Raw genomic sequence first — 23433 nt, forward strand, 5'->3', positions numbered from 1 at the left:
TTTAGATAAATGTGAGGTGCTGCATTTTGGAAAGACAAATCAGGGCAGGGCTTATACACTTAGTAAGGTCCTGAGGAGTGTTGCTGAACAAAGAGATCTTGGGGTGCAGGTTCAGAATTCCTTGCAAGTGGAGTCACAGGTAGACAGGATAGTGAAGGTGATGTTTGGTATGCTTGCCTTTAATAATCAGTGCATTGAGGTGAGGAGTTGGAGGTTCATGATGCGGCTGTACAGGATATTGGTTCAGCTACTTTTGGAATACTGCATACGATTCTGGTCTTGCTGCTATAGGAAAGATGTTGTGAAACTTGAAAGGGTTTGGAAGAAAGTCTGCAAGGATGTTGCCAGCGTCAGAGGGTTTGAGCTATAGGGAGAGGCCGAATAGGCTGGGGCTGTTTTCCCTGGAGCACCAGAGGCTAAGGGATGACCTTACAGGAGTTTATAAAGTCATGAGGGGCATGGATAGGGTGAGTAGCCAAAGTCTTTTCCCCAGAGTGAGTGAGTTCAAACTAGAGGGCATAGGTTTAAGGTGAGAGGGGAAAGATTTAAACTAAATCTAAGGGATAACCTCTTCATGCAGAGGATTGTGCGTGTATGAATGAGCTGCCAGAGGAAGGCTGGTACAATTACAACATTTAAAAGGCATCTAGATGGGTATATGAACAGGAACGGTTTAGAGCGAAATGGGCCGAATGCTGGCAAGTGAGACTGCATTAATTTAGGATATCTGGTCAGCAAGGACAAGTTGGAGCAAAGGGCCTGTTTCTGTGCTATGCATCTTTATGACTATGAGATGCTGCTGTAACTGCTGAATTTTTCTAGTACTTTCTTGTTGTTATTTTGGTGATAGAATCAATTAGGGGTCATTTGTATGTCTTTCTCTTGGAAGCTGTGTAGAGAATATTTGCTAGAATGGTACCAGGGTGAGAAACTTTAGTTCTGGGGAAGACTGGAAAAGGTGGGCTGGTTCTCTTCAGAAGATTAAGCGATTATTTAATGGAAGTGTTCAAAGTTAGTTCAAGAGTTTTGAAAGAGTGAAGATGAGAAAATGACAAGAGAATCAGTAATCAGAGGAAGCCCAGGTTTGAGTTTTTAAAAATCTAAGGAGGAGTGAAGAGACATTTAGTTCAATGAGTTGAGCGAGGGAATGAAAGGTTATCGGTGGGGGAGGTAATGTGAATTTGAAGTTGCAATCACATCAATCATAATGTCAATAAATGGGAGGCATGAGGAGAGGAATGAGATCCACCTTTGTTCCCAATTGGTACCTTTGTATGTGTCGTAGATATTTTTGACTACTTTAAGGGCAAAACTGTTAAGGTAACAAATAACATTCTAGCTATGGTATGCTGATCACTGTGTGGCGTCCAATACTATTCACAACTCCTCAGGTTGTAAAGTAATTTGTTAAACTTGCTAAACATAAGAAGATCTGAACACTGTTCAGGCTTTGACTGATAAGTGGTAAGTAACATTTGTTCCTTACGTGCCTGGCAATGATTGTCTCCAATAAGAGACAATCTAGGCATCTTCCCTCAACATCCAATTATAATTGCTTTTTTCTCCAAAATCAGACATCCTGAGACCAGAAACTTATTTGGCCCATCCATTACCTATTTCATTCACACTTTCCATCACCAAAGCACAGAGGCAGTAGTGTGAGCCATCTACAAGGTGCATTGGAATAATTTACCAAGGCTGCTTCAGTGCCATCTTCCAAATCCATGACCTTTAGAACATAGAACATAGAACAATACAGCACAGAACAGGCCCTTCGGCCCACGATGTTGTGCCGAACTTCTAACCTAGATTAAGCACCCATCCATGTACCTATCCAAATGCCGCTTAAAGGTCGCCAATGATTCTGACTCTACCACTCCCACGGGCAGTGCATTCCATGCCCCCACCACTCTCTGGGTAAAGAACCCACCCCTGACATCTCCCCTGTACTTTCCACCCTTCACCTTAAATTTATGTCCCCTTGTAACACTGTGTTGTACCCGGGGAAAAAGTTTCTGACTGTCTATCTATTCCTCTGATCATCTTATAAACCTCTATCAAGTCACCCCTCATCCTTCGCCGTTCCAACGAGAAAAGGCCGAGAACTCTCAACCTATCCTCGTACGACCTACTCTCCATTCCAGGCAACATCCTGGTAAATCTTCTCTGCACCCTCTCCAAAGCTTCCACATCTTTCCTAAAGTGAGGCGACCAGAACTACACACAGTACTCCAACTGTGGCCTAACCAAAGTCCTGTACAGATGCAACATCACTTCACGACTCTTGAATTCAATCCCTCTGCTAATGAACGATAATACTCCATAGGCCTTCTTACAAACTCTATCCACCTGAGTGGCAACCTTCAAAGATCTATGTACATAGACCCCAAGATCCCTCTGTTCCTCCACCTGACTAAGAACCCTACCATTAACCCTGTATTCCGCATTCTTATTTGTTCTTCCAAAATGGACAACCTCACACTTGGCAGGGTTGAACTCCATCTGCCACTCCTCAGCCCAGATCTGCATCATATCTAAGTCCCTCTGCAGCCGACAACAGCCCTCCTCACTGTCCACAACTCCACCTATCTTCGTATCATCTGCAAATTTACTGACCCACCCTTCGACTCCCTCATCTAAGTCATTAATAAAAATTACAAACAGCAGAGGACCCAGAACTGAACCCTGCGGAACTCCACTTGTAACTGGGCTCCAGGCTGAATATTTACCATCTACCACCACTCTCTGCCTTCGACCGGTTAGCCAGTTTTCTATCCAATTGGCCAAATTTCCCTCTATCCCATGCCTCCTGACTTTCCGCATAAGCCTACCATGGGGAACCTTATCAAATGCCTTACTAAAATCCATGTACACTACATCCACTGCTCTACCCTCATCCACATGCTTGGTCACCTCCTCGAAGAATTCAATAAGACTTGTAAGGCAAGACCTACCCTTCACAAATCCGTGCTGGCTGTCCCTAATCAAGCAGTGTCTTTCCAGATACTCGTAAATCCTATCCCTCAGTACCCTTTCCATGACTTTGCCTACCACAGAAGTAAGACTAACTGGCTTGTAATTCCCGGGGTTATCCCTATTCCCTTTTTTGAACAGGGGCACAACATTCGCTACTCTCCAGTCCCCTGGTACCACCCCCGTTGCCAGTGAAGACGAGAAGATCATTGCCAACAGTACTGCAATTTCCTCTCTTGCTTCCCACATAATCCTAGGATATATCCCGTCAGGCCCGGGGGACTTGTCTATCCTCAAGTTGTTCAAAATGTCCAACACAACTTCCTTCCTAACAGGTATCTCTTCTAGCTTATCAGTCCGTTTCACACTCTCCTCTTCAACAATACGGTCCCTCTCGTTCGTAAATACTGAAGAGAAGTACTTGTTCAAGACCTCTCCTATCTCTTCCGACTCAATACACAGTCTCCCACTACTGTCCTTGATCGGACCTACCCTCGTTCTTGTCATTCTCAGGTTTCTCACATACGCATAGAATGCCTTGGGGTTATCCTTGATCCTATCCGCCAAGGATTTTTCATGCCCTCTCTTAGCTCTCCTAATCCCTTTCTTCAGGTCCCTTCTGGCTATCCTGTATCCCTCCACTGCTCTGTCTGAACCCTGTTTCCTCAACCTTATGTAAGCCTCCTTCTTCCTCTTTACTAAACATTCAACCTCCCTCGTCAACCAAGGCTCCCTCACACGACCATCTCTTTCCTGCCTGATCGGTACATACATATCAAGGACACGTCGTATCTGCTCCTTGAAAAAGTTCCACATTTCCACCACATCCTTCCCTGACAGCCTATGCTCCCAACGTATGCTCCTCAAATCCTGTCTTACAGCATCGTAATTTCCCTTCCCCCAATTGTAAAATCTTCCTTGTTGTGCGCACCTATCTCTCTCCATAACTAAGGTGAAAGTCACAGAATTGTGGTCACCATCACCAAAATGTTCACCCACTAACAAGCCCACCACTTGTCCCGGTTCATTACCGAGTACCAAATCCAATATGGCCTCCCCTCTGGTTGGACACTCTACATACTGCGTTAGAAAAGCTTCCTGGACACACTGCACAAACACCGCCCCATCCAATCTACTTGATCTAAAGAGCTTCCAATCAATATTTGGGAAGTTGAAGTCGCCCATGACTACGACCCTGTGGCTTCTGCACCTTTCCAAAATCTGTTTCCCAATCTGTTTCTCCACATCTCTGCTGCTATTGGGGGGCCTATAATAAACACCCAACAAGGTGACTGCACCTTTCCTATTTCTGACTTCAGCCCATACTACCTCCAGAGGCAGATCCCCCTCAAACTTCCTTTCTGCAGCCGTTATACCATTTCTAATTAGCAATGCCACCCCCCCTCCTTTTTTACCACCCTCCCTAATCTTACTGAAACATCTGTAACCAGGAACCTCCAACAGCCATTCCTGTCCCTCATCTATCCATGTTTCCGTGATGGCCACAACATCGTAGTCCCAGGTACCGATCCACGCCTTAAGTTCACCCACCTTATTTCTGATACTCCTTGCGTTTGTCACCTGGAAGGAAAGGTCAACAAACGCATGGGAAGATCAGTGCTTGGAAATTCTCTTGAAAGCCTCAAATCATGTTCACGAGGGATAATCTTCGAACTCCCACCTAACAGCACTCCTGGTGTGTCTGCACAAGCACTACAGTGCTTTAAGAAAGCAGTTCATCACCATTTTCTCACAGGTGATTAGGATGGGGAGTAAATGCAGGCCCAGAACAACAATGCTTATGCCTCTGAATTATTAAAAAAAACGTTCATGTTCAGACATTTACTACTTGCAGGTAGTAAATTCTGCTTAGAGATTTTAAAAGTGACAAGTTTCTTTTTCATTTTTTTTCTGTCCTCTCCTTTCAATTATTGTTTTCCTCTGTTTATTCACTTACTGTAATTTGATCATCTTTTTCTTATCCTATTTCTTTCTTGATTATTAAATCCAAGTGGTTAAGGAGATAAGTGGTTGGCACAACTATAACTCAGGTTTCAGAAGGTCTGCACTCAAAAGAAAAGTGCAAGAAAAGTCAAGCTAATCACATATGCCTACTCCTGCAAGATCATGTCCATCATATTTGTTATCTTAAAAATGATGTTTTCTTAGTTCAGTGAAAGCATTTTGACGTGTTTATTTAGCTTGCCGTGTATAATAAGTGATATAAATGTTGAGCTTGTGAGCAAAAGTCTTTAAGGACTCGCAAAAGGTCTTTTGGTATTACTAAAGGCAAGCAAATGGAATTTAATTAACTTGACCCAAGCTGATTGTCAGTTATCATGCTGACTTCGCCTGAAAAACTTTGTGTTTTACCTATTTTGCTATTTTAAAAATTAATTAGAGATTACAAATGTAATATGCTCAGAAACAAGGAAATGGGAAGTAATGCCCCCAAAAAAGGTGAAAAACAAACAAAAGACAATAAGAGTAGAAGTTGACCATTTAGCCCATTGAGTCAGCTTTACCACTCACTAAGATGGTGGCTGATCTGATAATCCTCAAATCCACTTTCCTTCCTTACACTAATATTCCTTCATTCCCTTATTGATTAAAAATCTATCTCACCCTTGTTTGTGCTTAATGACACAGCCTCTACAACCCGGTTGAAGAATTCCACCGATTCACTACCCTCTGTCCTGGGTGACCCCTTACTCTAAAATTATGCTTTCTGCTCCTAGACTTTCCCAGAAGAGGAAGTGACCTATTGGCATCTACTTTGTCAAACCCTTAAATTTTTTATGTGTTTCAATGAGGCTCCTTCTCATTCTCTTAAATTTCGATAATAAATCTAACTGACTCAACCTCGCCTTATCCAAAAGTTTCTTCAAACCTGGGATCAACCTAGTGAACCTCCCCTGGACTGCCACCAATATCGGTATGTCTTTCCTTTGATAACGGGACCAAAAATATTCACAGTTTTCTCTCGTGGTGTGGTTTAACTAGTGCCTTGCATAGGTTTTATTCTATATTCCCTTAGAAATAAAAGCCAAAGTTCCATTCGTCTTGCCTATTAGCTTTGAAATTTGTCTTACCTATTATGAACTTGTGTGTTCGCCTTTTGTAAATTATGCAAGAGGACCGGCAAATCCCTCAACATTGCAGCTTTCTGCGGTCTTTCTCCATTTAGATAATATTTAACTTGTCTATTCCTTTTGCCAAATTACGGAACCATACATTTTTACACATTGAATTTGATCTGCCAAATGCTTGCTCACTCACTTAATCTGTATATGTCTTTCTGTAGACATTTTGTGCCATTCTTCACCACTTGCTTTCCCAACTATTTTTGTGTCATTTGACAACTTGGTACATTCACTTTCCTTCCAAATCCTCATATGACGTAAGGACTTGTACTCCCAGCACCAATCCCTCTGGCATTAGACTTTTAACAGATTGCTATTCTGGAAGTTCCCCCACTTATCCTGACTCACTGTCTTTTATTAGTTAGCCAATCCTCAATCCATGTTGACATACTACCCCCAACACTATCGACTGTTATTTAAATAGTCTGATGTGCCACTATATTGACTACCTCTTGGAAATACAAATAGATTATATCCCTAGGTTTTCCTTTTTCTATCTTGTCTGTTACCACCTCAAATATTTCAAATAAGTTTGCCTGGTACATCTTCTTTATCTAAGATGTATCTGCACAGATGCATGAATGGGCAGGGAGCAGAGGGATACAGACTCTTAGAAAATAGGCAACATGTTTAGACAGGCTTAGATTTTCTTTGTTCTTTGTTCTATGCACACTCTGCTTGACTGTGTACATAATTCTGAAGAAGTTTCTGTACATTCTGAGGAAGGGTCACTGGATCCAAAACGTTAACTCTGATGTCTCTCCACAGATGCTGCCAGACCTGCTGAGGTTTTCCAGCAATTTCTATTTTTATTTATATATTTCTAAATGTTCTGTTATTGCGTCGTTTATGATAGACTCCAACATTTTCCCAATAATGATGTTAATTTAAATTTTTTGACTCCTTCCCTTTTCCTTGTCTCTGGGGAATTTCATAAAAAAGGACTTTTGGAAGATAACAGTCAATTGTAACCACTTCCTTTAGTGCAACTGATCAAGTGCAGGAGACTTACCAGCTTTTAGTCTCATTAATTTCCCTAGTTTCTCCAGTGATTATTTTTATGTTTATCTCCCCCTTGATTATTTTTAAATTTTGAAATATTAATAGTGTTTTCTATCATGAAGATTGGTGCAAATTATTTATTCAACTTGTCTGCTATTTCCTGGCTCCCCCTTTATTGTTTCCCCAGCCATATTCTCTGATGTTCGCTTTGACCTTTCTCTTAGTTTTTACATATTCAAAGAAGTTCTTGCTGTCCATCTGTATATTACTTGTCAGTTTACATTCAAAGTTTATTTTCTCTCCTGTTTTTTAATTGGTCATCTTTTGTTGGCTTTTACAACTGTCTCCGTCCTTTGATTCATCATTAGTTTTTGACACATTACATATATTTTATATCAATTTAATACTATCCTTAATTTCTTCAATTAACTGTTATTGACTTGTCTCCTTCCTAGAATCTTCCTTCCTCACTGGGATATTTCTTTGTTGTAATTTGTGAACTATTTTCTCAAATTTCTGCTATTTCTTTTCTCAACAATCTTTTATGCTGAACTCCTTTCACAGTCAACTCCAGTCAACTCTGTCCTTGCTTCTTTGCAGTTACCCTTAAAGTTCAGCACAATAACTTTTGACTCAAATTCTCACTCTCAAAATTAATGCTCCATTCTGACATAGTTTGGTTGCTATTTTCTCGAGGTTCTTTTGCTCTGAGGTCATTTATTAAATCTTCCTCAATTACGCATTATCAGAACCAAAATGGCCTGATCCCTAGTTGACATCATTAAAGATAATCTACCAGAATTTGTGCTTTGTTTGTAGTCTCTGAATACTGCCAAATGAACCATGGCTAACATAACTATAATATGGTGCTTCAAGTTGTGTTGTAGTAATCATTGTCTGACTTTGAGTCTTCACATCTATATGGCACAAGCACTTTTTGTTCTGCATATTGGAGCAGGAGAGTGTCATTCAGCACTGTGAGCCTCTTCCACCTTTAGTTTAATTCGTGACTGATCTTAACTCCATTTACCCACCTACTACTCTATACTGTATTGCTTTTCTGTTATTGTGTTTTTTTTCACTGCCTGCCCTTCCTTTCATTGCTATTTGCAACCTCTATTCCTACTCCCCAACAATTAGGAGGTAATTTTACTGATTTGCTGTCCCTCAATATCTTGACCTCTCAACCATGTTCTCCCCTTCTAAGACCTGCTTCATTTCCCATCTCTTTGACAAAAGTCTTGGTCACACTCACTAATATTCTCAACTTTGATTTCCAACTCATTCTTTTTCCATAAAAGTACGAGGCAGCTTGGAATTCTTCTCAATGTTAAAGTGCTACCTAAATGGTTTTCTTCTTGTTCTGTTTACCTGATGTTCAGCTTATCATAAATTAGTGAAATCTCCATATATTTGTCATACTTGAATTTAGTGAAAGCTGTTGTCTCTGTTAGTTATTTTGTTTTCAACAGATAAATTTATCTGCTACAAATTTCTCATACCTGATCTTGTAGCTACTGTTCAGGGCATTGGGGGAATGCAGCGATAGTTCTCCCATTGAATGTCTAGTGGCTATAGTTGTATTCCCTCTTGATTCACATCACAGTAGCCTAGATGTTGTCTAGGTTTTGCTACATTTAGACACTGTTAGTACTGAATAAGTTGCGAATGGTGTTAAAATTCTGATTTTCAGTCACCTGGTGTAGATTCATCCAGAGTTCCGTTGGAATAGAATTGAAGGAACTTGACTTGCAACAAAGGAACAGTAAGGTACTTCCAAGTGAGGATGGTGTGTGGCTTACAGGGAAACTTGCACGTGGTGGTGATCCCCACTGCAGCCGTTGCCTTTTCATTTCTCGGTAGTAGAGGCTGCGTGTTTGGAAGGCATTGTCAGAGGAACCTGCCACTTTGATGATGAACACGTATACGTAGCCAGGTCCCTCTGCTCCTGCACCCACATAAGTATTGTATTTCCTTTATGTATTACTTATCCACATTCTTAGCACCAAATTGCGTGACCTCGCACTTCTCCACATTCACTTAATTTTTAGATTTAATTAATGAGATTTTAGCTTCGCTAGCTGGGCAAACAATTATTCCCATCCCTTCTTACCTTTGATAATGTGGTGGTGGTGGTGAACTGCCTTCTTGAACTGCTGCATTCCTTGCGGTGTAGGGGCAACCACAGTGCAATTAAGGAGAGAGTCCAGGATTTTGACCCACTGGTAATGATGGAGTAGTAAAAATGATGTGTTGCTTAATGGAGAACTTGCAAGTGGTGGCGTTCTGTTGACCTTGTCCTTTTAGGTAGAGGTTGTGTTCTATGTAGAAGCCTTGGTAAGTTGTTGCAGTGCATCTTGTAGATGATGTGCATTGCTGTCAGTGTGAGTCGTTGGTGGAGGGAGTGAATGTTGAAGGTGTTCAATCAGATACCAATCAAACGCACTGCATGTTCCTGGATGATGCAGCCTTCTTCAGTGTTATTCAAACTGCACTAACCTGGGAAAGTGGGAAATATTCATCACACTCCTGACTTGTGCCTTGATGATGATGGATTGAATGTGGAGAGGCAGGAGGTGAATTATACACCGTAGAATTCCTAACTTCTGACCTGTCCTTGTAGTTACCATATTTATATAACTGCTTTGTTAATTTCTTGCTCAATAATACCCCCTGGATGTCAGTTGTGAAGGATTCAGCAAATGATAATGCCATTGAATGCAGTTATCTGAGGAGTCACAAATAATGTGAAACATTGTGCAATGAATGTGCTCACCTTATGACAGATGGAAATCACCACCCTTAACTCACATTTACACCAGGGGACATTTGTTAAAATGGTTACTTAATTTTTTTCTTCTCAGGTGATGCTTTTCCCTGGACCATCAGTCTCAGCCAGTTCAGTGTGTATACCCTACTTGGACAGCTGAAGGCATGTAGTCTTGTGGAACCCTTGGGCTGTACTTCGACTCTGGCCATCACCTCACATAAGCTGCAAAGCTCCAGCCCCGAAACCAGACATGCGTTTGTCGTCTGTCTCCATGTGGATCTGGAGTCTCTGGAGATGAAATGCTCAAACCCTCAGGTTGGTGTTAGCACAGCTAATTGATTTATTGTGGGGAAAATAAGAAATGACTTTCTTTAAGTTAATTTGTCCTGTACTTTATAGGAGAATCCTTATTCCATTAAACATCTTAGCTCTCTCTTTTGAGCTTGGTGACCAAGATCATGGAGAAAGATTAGTTTACTGCTTTGATGTGCTCTCAAGTTTTTTTGTAATTTAGATTCTTCCAAAAAAAATTTAGTAACTGCAGTCTAAAGTGCATCTTAAAACTGATGGAGTAAAATCAGTTACAGATGTCTAGTTTCTAAAAGTATTATGTAGCAGAATTAATGTGCAGCAGCTTTGAAAGTGTCCACTGGAGCTGCTTGTTCAAGAGTTTATCATAACTTCACACAATATGTTTATAGATGTGGGCTGTAACATTAAAGAGATTTCAGATTTAAATAATATAGACTTGAGTTCCCATTAATCAAATACATTCCATACAGTGGTGGAAATCTTCTGCCAAACCTGAAATTCTTCATATTTTTGTTATCTTAAGAAAAATCACTTTGCATTGATTTTGATCCTGAAAGTCTGAGACCAGTAGCATAGGGTTTTTTTGTACTACCACAAAATCCACTTAATTGTGGTAAATTTTAATTTTTTTCCTTGATTAGTGTAACATATCATTTCTGAACATTTTTAATCATTACTTTTGTTTATTTGTGCATCTCTTCACTTGCCTGGATGAGTGTAGTTCCAACAACACTCAAGAAGCTCAACACCATACAGAACAAAACAGCCCACATGATTGGTAACTAAATCAGTCACCTTCAACATTTACTCCCTCCACCACCAAGGTTATGGTAGTGGCAGGGTGTACCATCTGCAAGATGCATCGTCGTAACTCTCCAAGGTTCCTTGGACAGCACCTTCTGAATCTGTAATCTTTAGCATCTAGGAATTTCCCTCCAAGCCACACTCTATCTGGACCTGGAATTACATAACAGTTCCTTCGCTGTCACAGAGTCAAAAGCCTGAACCCCCTTTCTAGCAGTAATTTGGATGCTAAAGATTTGTTTATACAATGGGGAAAAAAATGAGCTTGAATCAAAACTTAAATTGCATAGCTCTCCAACCAACTGGCAAAGTTTAAAGACTTGGCTAATCTGTACATTTTCAATTTGTCATTGAAATTTATCTGTGCTAGAATATAGTAGTGTCCTGCTCTACCAAGTCTCTCATCTTTCAATCCATTTGAATTTTCATTAGTCCCTTAAGCCTGCAGCGGAAGGCAACAACATTAGACGTTTGGAACAGACTTCCACATTCAAAGAAGTTTGCACTGCTAAAACATGAAATTGTCCACTTAATTTCTCATAAACTGGAGACTTTGGTAGGTTAGTGTGTTTTAAAAGTTCGCTTTTCAACTGTGTTTGGTATATGTCATCAGATTGCTTCATCTCCAACTGTCATGATGCATATTGGAATCCTTACGGTTATTGATGATCAGGATTGGTAGCTATGCTCATTTTAGATTTAGTGTCTGGAAAAGGAAGGTGCTGAATGGAATGTAATTGAACACATTGGGCCAGAATTTGCTGGTCAAAGAATAATGACATTTATAATAAAATTGTTATCAGTGTGTTAAATAACCTAGCAATTTCAGCAAGGAAGAGATACGTTGTGATTTGAAAATGACAGGATAACTTGTGTCTTTTTACCAGCAGCTTCTTAAAATGAAATCTCACTGTTGATCTCCTATTGAATTTCAAAGAATTGCTGCATTGACATGGTAATTGCAGATTAAACTCACTGCGGAATGTTAGGTCAGGTATTTTCCAAAGGACCCTTTCAGTGATAAACTGTGTAAGAGCATAGGAGTAGGCCGTTCAGCTCCTGTGCCTGTTCAACCATTCAGGATCATGGCTGATTTGTGTTTAACTCCATATACTTAGGTTTGGCCCATATCCCTGAATACCTTTGCTTAACAAAAATTGAAAATGAACAACTGCTGTTTGTGAGAGGGTTCCAAACCTGTGTCACCCTTTGTGTGTAGAAGTACCTTCTAACATGTCTTCTCAAACGTCTGGCTCTAATTTTTCGATCATGCCCCTAGTTCTAGAATCTTCATCCAGTGGAAATAATTTACCTATATCAACTCTGTCTTCTCCTGTTAATATCCTGAAGACTTCAATCAATCTGGTGCTCTACTTCTCTGATTCAGAAATTAAACAGTTGAAACTGTGAGATCTTATTCCTGTTGATAGTAAATTGTATATGGAGATTTCAAAAATTTTAATCTAATTTTTAAAAAAAGTTCCTTCCTTTCCCTCTCTTCATCCATTCGCTCTTGCTTTCTATCTGTGACTAATTTTCACCCTAATTATCACTGTTGTTAGTCTGTATTTCTTTTTCAATTCTGAAATCTCATTGACTAATTAGAGAGAAACTGCTGTCCAAGATGACTTGTCAAGCCTGCAGTTTCTAGAGCAAAAATCTTTATAAAAAGGGCATAGCCATATAGACTGAACCAGCACATTCTGTGTTGAAATTTGCTTTTAACTGTGATCTATGTTGAAAAAATGCTGTGACTAAAATCAATCTTATTCCAGTTAAGGCCAACCTGTATCATAGACACAATCACAGAGTTCATTGCAACAATCCTTCTTTCTAAGGAAACTAACTTGGAAGTACAAATGGGACATGGAAAAAACAATTAAATATAGTAATAATGTGGAATTACAATAATGTAGAAAATAATGGAGATTTAAACTCACAGAACTAGACAGTTACCATCGCAGTATTTTAGAGAAAATACTTGGGACCATTGTGGATTGTAACTATAATTTTATTTTTAAATTTGACAGTAGTTCCTTCAAATTAAAAATAAATTACTCCTGTTTATACTGATATGGGAAGGAACAATCAGAATTATGGACCAGTAAGCCTGGTATCAAAAAGAAATCCAAAACTCTTTTATACTCACACTAATAGTAAAAGTCTCGTAAGAGGAGTGGAACTGCTGGGACAAAAAAGGATTTAAATGTGGAGACAGAAAGTATAGGCTGAGCTACTAAATTATTACATTGCATCTGTCTTTACAAGGCGAAACGATGTTGCTAGTTGGAAAGTCTAGGAGGATCCCTCATTTTGAAATCACAGCTACTTCTTTGAGCAGCAAACACAGCAAACAATTCTATGTACAAAAGGTAGTAATCGTTTGAAACTCTCTTATGCAAACTGCGATTGATATTTAATTAATTCATTTTGGATTTTTTTTTGCTTAACCCAGGATATTAAGAGATAGGCAATTGTGAGATAGGAATATGGAATTTAGTCACAGATCATTCAAAGTCTCATTAGGTGGAAGAACAGGTTAAAATGACTACTTTTGTTCCTGTATTTCTCTGTGGATTCTCTCTTTCCCTACCCTGACTTCTTGAATGCTGATGATGGTTGTTGAACTAGTTCAAAGAATGAAGGCAATAAATACTTTTATTAGTTTGTTACACATAGTGCAAATTGCTTATGGTAAACTTTCTTTAATTCAAGTTATCAGATTCCACAGTGACCATTCATTCATTAAAATAGTGTTCTAGCTCAGCTCCAGAACTGATGATTGAAATCTTTCATTCAAATTTGAAATAACTTGGTGATATAACAATAGTTTTACTTAAAAAATAGAGAATGAAAATACACTTCTATGTTAGAATGGGTGCTTTTCTATTGCAAGGACATTATCAGAACAGAATTTAAGGCACTTCATTTTGCACCTGGCTCTCTTGTGCGTGAACTTTGAATTTCCCTGAAAACAAGTATTCCATTCACCACAGCAACAGGTCACCTGAATCAGAAATAGATTTCAATACCTTTTCTCTTCTTATTTCTGGCCAGCACTTTTGCTTTGAAATACTTGTGTAACCTGAGAAGTGATTAAACTCTAGGAGATATTAGGATAGTAATTTAAGTAGCTATATAACAAAAAAAGAAGTATATGAAGAAGTGTCAGTACATCTGTGAAGTTTTTGTTAGTTAGATTTTCCTACACAAGCAATCCACTCCTTGTTTTCAAGTGGGAAGCTTACCGTTTTTCCCACTTTGATAATTATGAAGCATTTAAAGCTAAAAGTATAAATCGTTTACGAATAACCTTAATTGAAGAAACAATCCTAACACAAGCTTCCACTTAGATAGCTACTTGAAAATTATCAATGACTGACAGTTATCCCTTTGAGATGAGTTTCATATTTTGTTGTCCCTGGAGCCAACATTGGAATGAACTGCATATACAGTGGAATATTAAGTTTTCATTAACTGAGAAATACTTACACAACATCATAATTGAGTTCCATTGGGATGTTATATACAATATAATAAGCACCTTATTCTGCCATATTATGCTCAAAGCAAGATAAGTTTTGTTGTAGAACTGCTTAATGAAAAACAGCTCCCGCCCTATTGCTTTTAAGATCATCTTAAGTATATGAGTTAGCATTCTGTTGTTTGCAGAATACAGCTTGACCTGATCTGGTGTATATTCTATGCTGAATGCCACATCTTCTATTTATTTTAACATTGTATAGTGTACACGCTTTCTTCTGGGCCAACAAAAGATGACACACAGAAACAAGGTTCCACATTTGAGGTGGAACTCTAGAATTTAGTAGCTCAAATAAAATCAATTAATTGTGACTGCAAGCACGTGACATTAAATGGAACCCATTTCCCCTCTGAGGTGGAAATAAGAGTCCATTACATTATTTCAAAGAGTCATGGAGTTATCCCCATTGCCTCAATGTTTACCCCTCAGTCAACATCACAAAAACACATTATTTGGTTATTATCACAAAGCAATATGTGGAAGATTGTTGTATTCAGTTTGACTGTAGAATGTTTCACAACGTCCTTGGGTCATGGAAGTCATGATATAAGTGTACATATTTCTTTAACTGTGGATCAACATAACTTAGGCAACTTTTAACATATCTTGATGTTAAGAAAGCTTTTTAAAGTTCTAATGTTCCACAATGAAATGGTTAAAGAATGTAGTCCCTTGCACATTCAGGTTTTTGTAGTGTAAGAGATATCTGGAATTATTCAGGCAATTGCGGAGTATGTTAAGAATTTCCCTTAATGCTTTTCTCTGATTTCATGAACAACAATGTGCGACACACACTGGCTCTTATTTTGGATGATGGCAATGGGGGTTGAGCTCATTTCCTGAATAATTAAATGCTTGGTTGGACAGAAAAATAGTTTTGTTATTTTTAAATATTCACTAATAGTCGGATTTGAAATAATTAATAACAGGAATTAGATGATTACAGTTATCAAATTGCATTCACAAAATTGTGCAATTGCTGAGCTTAAACTGTAGTTCACCACAAAATATTTGATTCAAATATGATTTATTATATTTATTCTTTGCTAATTTTTAGTGGATAGGAAGCTTTACTTTGTAAAATGATTCTCCATCTCTTCCAGCTGTTAATCTCAGCAAACAGATTATGCAAAAAAACCTGTTTTTCTGCTATTTACAGCGTTACAGAAGTGTAACTTACTGTTGTCATTTACTCTTTCATTTTCTGGCCACGAGGCAAAACCTGATGGTGTCTCTTTGTATTTCACCAGAGATGAAGAGACACCATGCATCTGTCCAAATGTGTCTCAAGTCAAAATTCTGAAATAACTGCACTGAAGCCAGTATCTAGTCACGAAGTCACCCTTTATTTATATGTGCACAGAATACTGGCTGTGGCCAGCCAACTCAGGGTCAGCCCCCTGAACTGAGGAGATTCTAAATCCCCTGTTTATATTGGTCAGCAAGGGGTTCCTGATTGACCCAGGTTAACAACCCCAATCAAGGAACTCATAGTTATTAAGATTCACCTGGTTCCAATCACTACATCACCTTACTTTTGAAATGAAGATAGATATCACCACCTTCCCAAGGGCAATTATGATGGATAATAAGTATAAACTCAAGGGCAGAATTTGAAAATAGGTGCAGGACCAGATGGACCAATATTCCGTATGTGGAGAATTCATTGACGATAGTAAGACAGGTTGAAAGAGCATTTAATAAAGCATATATGATATCCCAGGCTTTAGAGTATAGGACCAAAGGGGTTAGTTTGAATTTTTATAGGACACTGGGATTTGACCTCAAGCAGAGGACTGAGCCCGGTTCCGGATGCCACACTTCAGGATAGATAGAAAGCCCTTGGAGAAGGTGTGGAAAAGTTTCACAAGAATATTTCCAGGGCTGAGGATTTTAAGCTGTGAAGAAAGGTAGGAAACGTTAGGATGTTTCCTTGAGGATGAGAAGGCCAAGAGGAGATTTGGTAGAAATATTCAGTTATAGTGAATCTGGATAAAACAGATGAGAATAAACTATTTCTATGCATGGAAGGATCAAGATCAAGAGCGAGCAAATTTAAAGTAATTGGTAAAAGGAGCAAAAGTGACATAAAGATAAACTATGTCACTCAGCGAGCAGTTAAGGACTGGAATGCACTGCCAGGGAGTGTGATGGTGGCAGTCTCAATTGAAACATTTCAAAAAGAAGTTTGAATTTTATTTGAAAGGGTATACTGTGCAAGGTCACAGGAAGAAGGCGGGTGAATGGTACTTAGTGATTAGCTCTTATGGAGAGCAATTGTAGACAGTGTGCCAAAGGCTTCCCCCTGCACTGTTGTTTCTGAAATACTCACTATTTTTTCTTTATTCTGTAGCTGTCACTGGATAGGCCAGTATTTATTGCCTGTTTCTAATTGCCCTTGAATTCATTAGCTTGTTATGCCATTTCAGTGAGCAGTGAAAAATCAATCATGTCATGATGGGTCTGGAGTTACCTTCCCTAAAGGTTTACACGACAATTGTTTCAGAATTACAATAGTTTCATTATTACTGAAACTAGATTTTTCAAAACTAGATAATTAATTGAATTTAAATTCCTCCAGTTACCATGGTCCCCAGAGCATTAGCCTGCACCTCTGGATTACTAGTCCAGTGACATTAACACTACACCAATTTCTCACCAATAAAGATTTTTTAAAAATTGAGTCATATCCTAATAGCCTACTACTTGTGAAAGGCAGATACTTTGGGCTCCCAGTGACAGGATCTTTCTAAAATACTGTATCACCAGTCTTGGCTGGACAATAAGAATACTGACCCCATTTTGAGGTCTTAATGTCTTGTTATCACCAGACGAAAGCAGTCAACATTGACCTCAATTTGTTTTTCTAACGTAAGGGAAATTTAATAGGGTGGTTAACTATGTTTCCTTTTGTAAGGCTACAACAGTTAATAACTACTCCCTGTAAAGATTTTTCAATATAATGGCATTTCCTGAAACTTCACACGACACATGTAAGTTTATTGCTTTAAATATAGCCTGTGCAAGGTCCACAGAAATGGATAGTTTGTTTAAATAAATTATAGTGTGTGATAAAATATAGTAATTTGTACTATTAGGAAGTATTTATGGAGCAAGCATTCCTAATTCATTGTTCAACAACAAGTAAACTATTGACTAAAATTTTCTCAAACATTAATGGTTATACAGTATGTAGTAAGTGATTTACTGTGATCATTACCGTTCGTATAATGCTTGTACTCAATGCCACACAGGATGTGTTTCCCATTTTTCACTCATTTCTTTGAAATAATTTTGAAAACAAATGTGTGCCTAAGGACATAAGTGTATTCAAACAAGGTTGATTGCATGTTGTGCTTCTTTTCCATTTCTGAGTTGTTGCATTAGGAATAGCTAAGGCAAAGTTAATTCATTCTTGCAGCATTTTATTTACTTCATAGGCATTAAATTGAAGTCTTTTTTTTAATTGCAGGATTACTTTTCAAAATAGTGCATGTCAATGAATTATATAACAGTGAAGTTGTGAACTTCAGTAAATCACATTTCTAAGTTGATGGTTTTGCCAGATAATTACTCAAATATTAATTACATCAGTAAGCTCTAATCCAGGATCCTTGATGATCTAATTTTTGGTTTCAATATAATCAGTAATGTACTTAAACCCAAGGTAATGCAGATTACTTCATCAAATTTTCATTTCTATCTTTTTCAGTTCTATCTTAACAATATGATGCTTATTTCAAACCATTGCTATTTTTGAACATGAAAATGAAACAATTGAATGAAGGTGGATTTTGCAGTCAGGATTGTAAAAGACTGTAATTTATAGTGTAAAGTAGTCTTCCAGATTTCAAAACATTTATCATTCATAATAGTTAAATTCTGATGAAATTTGATAGATGACCCATTCGGAAACCATTCTGCGCATGAATCTGTGATATTTTGAAGCTGATACCATTAAACAACGGGGCAGTTTAAACTCAGTTTTAAACTTCACTCATTGAATGTAACAGAGGGGTTTGAGTGGATCACGAGGGGAGGCGTGAATTAGTGATGGAGTGAGTTAGAAATGTCCAGGGGATAGAAATCTCTCCTGGTTGTTTAAACCCAACAGGGAGAATTGTATTTTGGCAGGTAATGAGTCGAACAATACAGCCAGTCAGTCAGGAAAAGCACAGCCAGTCAGGCAGGATGCAAGGAGCAGGAGAGTCGACGTTTCCATTAGATTAGATTAGATTAGATTAGATTAGATTAGATTACTTACAGTGTGGAAACAGTTCCTTCCACCCAACAAGTCCACACTGACCCTCCAAAGAGCAGCCCACCCAGACCCATTCCCCTACATTTACCCCTTCACCTAACACTACGGGCAATTTAGCATGGCCAATTCATCTGACCTGCACATCTTTGGACTGTGGGAGGAAACCTGAGCACCCAGAGGAAACCCATGCAGACACGGGGAGAATGTGCAAAACTCCACACAGACAGTTGCCTGAGGGGGGGAATTGAACCCGGGTCTCTGGCACTATGAGGCAGCAGTGCTAACCACTGTGCCGCCCTGTTCTGGCATAAGCTCTTCATCAGGAATGAGGGGGTGGCCCGGGAGGGAGGTGGGGCTGGGAGCATGGAAGCTGGGAATGCAATAGGTAGATGAAGATGGAGGTGAAGTTGATAGGTTGGAGAGGAGGGTGGAGCAGAGAGGTGGGAAGGAAGATGGACAGGTAGGACGGTTGAAGAGGGCGGTGCTGAGTTAGAAGGTTTGATCTGGGATAAAGTGGAGGGAGGGGAAATGAGGACACTGGTGAAATCCATGTGGTTGGAGTGTCCCAAGACGGAAGATGAGGCGTTCAATGTCCAGGCGTTGGGTGGTGAGGGTTTGGAAGTGGAGGAGGCCCAGGACTTGCATGTTTTTGGCAGAGTGGGAGAGGGAGTTAATGTGATCGGCCACAGCGCGTGTTGTTGCTAACTGCGTGTGATCACAGAGATGTTCTCTGTAAGGTTCCGCTGTGTAGAGGAGACTACATCAAAAACTAAGGGCATAGTAGATGATGTGTGGAAGTACAGGTAAATCTCTGTCAGATGTGGAAGCATCCTTTGGGGCCTTGGACAGAGGTGAGGGGGGAAGTTTTGCACTTCTTGAACTGTCCTACCTGTCCATCTTCCTTCCCACCTGTCCGCTCCACCCTCCTCTCTGACCTATCGCCTTATCTCCCACCTTCATGTACCTATTGCTTTCCCAGCTACCTTCTCTCCCCCTCCCCCACCCCAGCCCCAACGCCTTCCCATTTATCCCTCAGCTCCCTTGGGCCATCCCCTCATTCCTGACGAAGAGCTTGTGCTCTAAACATCGACTGTCCTGCTGCTCGGGTGCTGCCTGATCGGCTGTGCTTTTCTGGCACCACACACTTAGACTCTGATCTCCAACATGTGCAGTCCTCGCTTTCCCCTTTTGGCAGGTAATGCCAAAATTCTTAGACATGGATGTGAATTCACAGCATAAAATAGCCATCATTTTTACATAAATCTATTTTGAGGTAAAGGCAAGCATTTGTTCACCATTTTTAATTGTTTTGCTTATCTGTTAGATTTTGTGTAATTAAACTCATAATTCTTTTACTCTTCTACAGTTAGTAGGTTTCTTCCATTTAAAAAAAATACTCCAATTGGTCATTCATGAGCTTAAAGAATATCACTTTGTACCGCCTCATTTTGAACTGTTGCCTGCTCTGATTTTGTTTCACTGCATCAAACTTGCTTCTCCTTTCTGCAATATTTGCTGTCTATCTGAACTTGGTGTCCTACGCAAAAACTCTGTAGCTTCATCTACGTGATCAGCACAGAACCTTCAACAAGGCCATGCATTCCCTCTTTGATCATCCCAACATTGTTTAAATGCTGAGACATTCTACCTGATTGGTAAATTCCCCACAACTGATAGGCCTGAGTTTCCTGCTTTCTGTCCTCTCACTGTTCCAATAATGCAGTGATGGAAGCGTAATCCAGTATCTGACAACAAGAGTGTTGAAAGATAATGACTGGTCCTTGTTGTTTCAATATCCTGAGGCCAAAATTAATAGGTCCTGGAGATAGATATTTTAGTCCTATTATTTCCTCCCTTACAATTTTTTAAAAACTTGAATCAAATCGACAAAGCTTTTCCCCTTTTTCTGTTTCTATCCCTGTTGTTTTATTGTCTTCAGTGAAAATACATGCAACACACTCATTTAATATATCTGTCATTACTTTGTTGTCTGTTACACTATCAGCTGCATCTAATTTTGGGCAAACATCATTGTAAGCCACTCACTCTTAATGTCAACTTTTATTTACATGTTGCCATTCATATTTCCTTTCAACAGCTCTTAGTAGCTGTAGTCTTCTATTGAAGGTCATTTCCAAGTGTGAGGATCATTTTGTGCACTCTGGCACAATCTTTTGGGAAGTGACCTACTAATTTACTGCCCATACATCTCTCGGCCACTCAGCACTCCCACTGGGAGAATTGGCCAGTTAGAAGACTGGATGAAAATCCTCAAAATGGAGGTGTCTTTGGAAGCGAGAATAAGGTGACAGAAATTGAGAGGCCCTTGGCCAGTGGGAACTTTAGAGCTGAGACCAGACACTAGATAATTGGCGTTGACTGCGTTTAAGGCCTTTCATCCCACATTGCAATGGTTAAGCCAGTGAAAATCCTAACTCCATCTTTCTCTCTAGTTCTATGATGAAATATAGCTGGTTTTGCAAAACTTAAATTTGGCTTTGATTACCAAAATCCTCAAAAAATGTAACCATTGAAATTTCATCTCATTTAAATATGAATCTTATGGTTTAATAGTGCTCAAAAATCTAGTCTTTCAAGTGTAAATATATGGCCATACCAGATAGTTAGCGATTGTCAATAACTTGTTCTGAAGGAGGGTTGTATCAGACTTGAAACATGGATTATCTCTCCCCAGATGCTGACAGACTGCTGTGTTTCTGTAGTTTTTTTTGTTTGTATTTCAGATTTCTAGCATCTGTAGGACTTAGCTCTTATTTGAGTGGTCATTAACCATTTGTCAGCACAGAATCTTGAATAATTTCATTAGTCTGATGCTTGACGAGAGAGAGAGAGAGAGAGTGTGTGTGTGTGTGTGTGTTTGAGTTAAGTTCTGTGATTTATTTTAAGTTACAGTTCTTCTGCCTTGTATATCTTTTTGCATGAAAGTCCTTTCTATAATGGCATGAAAGTGGTATAAACAAACATAGTTGGAAAATTTGAACGTTTCAAGAATAGTGGTCAGAAAGAACAGTGTTTGAGGGAGTGAGTTTGTGAAAAAACATTTTTTAAATTTGTAAGATGATGCTGGCAATAATTTAGTCAGTACTATTTGTTTTGAAGTGGTTTGCTTTGGAATCTTTTTAAATAGCAACAGATTTGTTCCAGTTGTAATTTGGCAGTTGTATTTTGAGAATGTAGCATTATTGTTGAATTGAAGAAACAAATTAAGCTTTTTTCATTACATTTGTCTTGCAAGACTGATAATCTTACTCTTCATCACTGATAGATCCTCTGCTGAAGTCAGCTTTATCAGGTGCAGCATTCCTTCCAACAAAACTGCAAACAAACTAGCAACATAATTAGACCTGAAAAAAAAACTTGTTTTACTGTTACCCAAAACATCTTCTAATATTAAGAAAGGAAGATTATTTATTTAAAAACATCATGAAGTAGAAATCAGTGTGTATTGTGTATAAGTAGGTGTAAAAAATGCTTTATGAAGTTTGAGTGAATCAATCAAATTGAATGGTAGTTCCATGAAGTTATCTAGTATTGAATTTACCACAGAATAACTTGCTCTGCATTTTCGACATGGATGATTTTCACTTAACTATACAATGAGGGATTGGGATGAAATTATATTATTTGCTCTGGGATTTGAGTGTTGAAGCAAGGCCAGCATTTATTACCCATTAGAAAGTTTCTTTTTCCTCTGTAGGGGTTTGATACAACTGTGTGGATTGCTGGGCTATTTCAGAGGGAAGTTAAAAGTCAAGCACATTGCTGTCAGTCTGGAGTTATATACACATTCCACGCATGTGCAAGGTAATAAATGTCTCCAACAAAAGAGAATCTAACAGTCACCGCTTGAGATTCAGTGGCATTATCATCCTTGAATCTCTCACTATCAATATGCTGAGGTGGTTACAATTAACCAGAAGCTGTTCTGGACTGAGTCAGAAGTCCGAACTGAAAATGTGTTGCTGGAAAAGCGCAGCAGGTCAGGCAGCATCCATGGAACAGGAAAATCGATGTTTCGGGCATAAGCCCTTCTTTCCTGAAGAAGGGCTTATGCCCGAAGGGTCGATTCCCCTGTTCATTGGATGGTGCCTGACCTGCTGTGCTTTTCCAGCAACACATTTTCAGCTCTGATCTCCAGCATCTGCAGTCCTCACTTTCTCCTGAGTCAGAAGTCACACAACACCAGATTATAGTCCAACAGGTTTATTTGAAATCACAAGCTTTCAGAGCACTCCTCCTTTGTCAGGTGAAGTGACTGGACTGACCATATAAATGTGGCTACAAGAGCAGATCAGAGACTTGGAATTCTAGATTAGATTAGATTATGTACAATTTGAAAACAGGCCCTTTGGCCCAACAAGTCCACACCGACCCTCTGAAAAGTAACCCACCTGGACCCATTCCCCTACCCTATAATTGTCCCTGACTACTGCACGTAACACTATGGGCAATTTAGCATGGCCAATTCACCTAAACTGCTCACCTTTGGATTGTGGGAGGAAATCATTTTACCTGGAGGAAACCCACGCAGACCCTGGGCGAATGTGCAAACTCCACTCAGAGGCGGGAATCGAACCCGGGACCCTGGTGCTGTAAGGAAAGA

At 39.2% G+C, this 23433-nt stretch overlaps 1 protein-coding gene across 5 annotated transcripts in view; it reads left to right on the forward strand.

The window, feature by feature from the left end:
* The window catches only part of LOC140476882 (intermembrane lipid transfer protein VPS13B-like), a 957534-nt gene that overhangs the window by 565146 nt on the left and 368955 nt on the right, over positions 1–23433 (forward strand). For all 5 annotated transcript variants that reach the window (XR_011960620.1, XM_072569770.1, XM_072569768.1 and 2 more), the window contains exon 24: positions 9983–10203. Coding sequence is in view for 4 of the 5 variants with exons in the window: in XM_072569770.1 (XP_072425871.1) it covers positions 9983–10203 (221 nt within the window). In the remaining variant the exon portion in view is untranslated. The remainder of the gene's footprint in view (positions 1–9982; positions 10204–23433) is intronic.

Source organism: Chiloscyllium punctatum, chromosome 5 (assembly GCF_047496795.1).
Source record: "Chiloscyllium punctatum isolate Juve2018m chromosome 5, sChiPun1.3, whole genome shotgun sequence".
Classification (NCBI taxonomy): domain Eukaryota; kingdom Metazoa; phylum Chordata; class Chondrichthyes; order Orectolobiformes; family Hemiscylliidae; genus Chiloscyllium; species Chiloscyllium punctatum.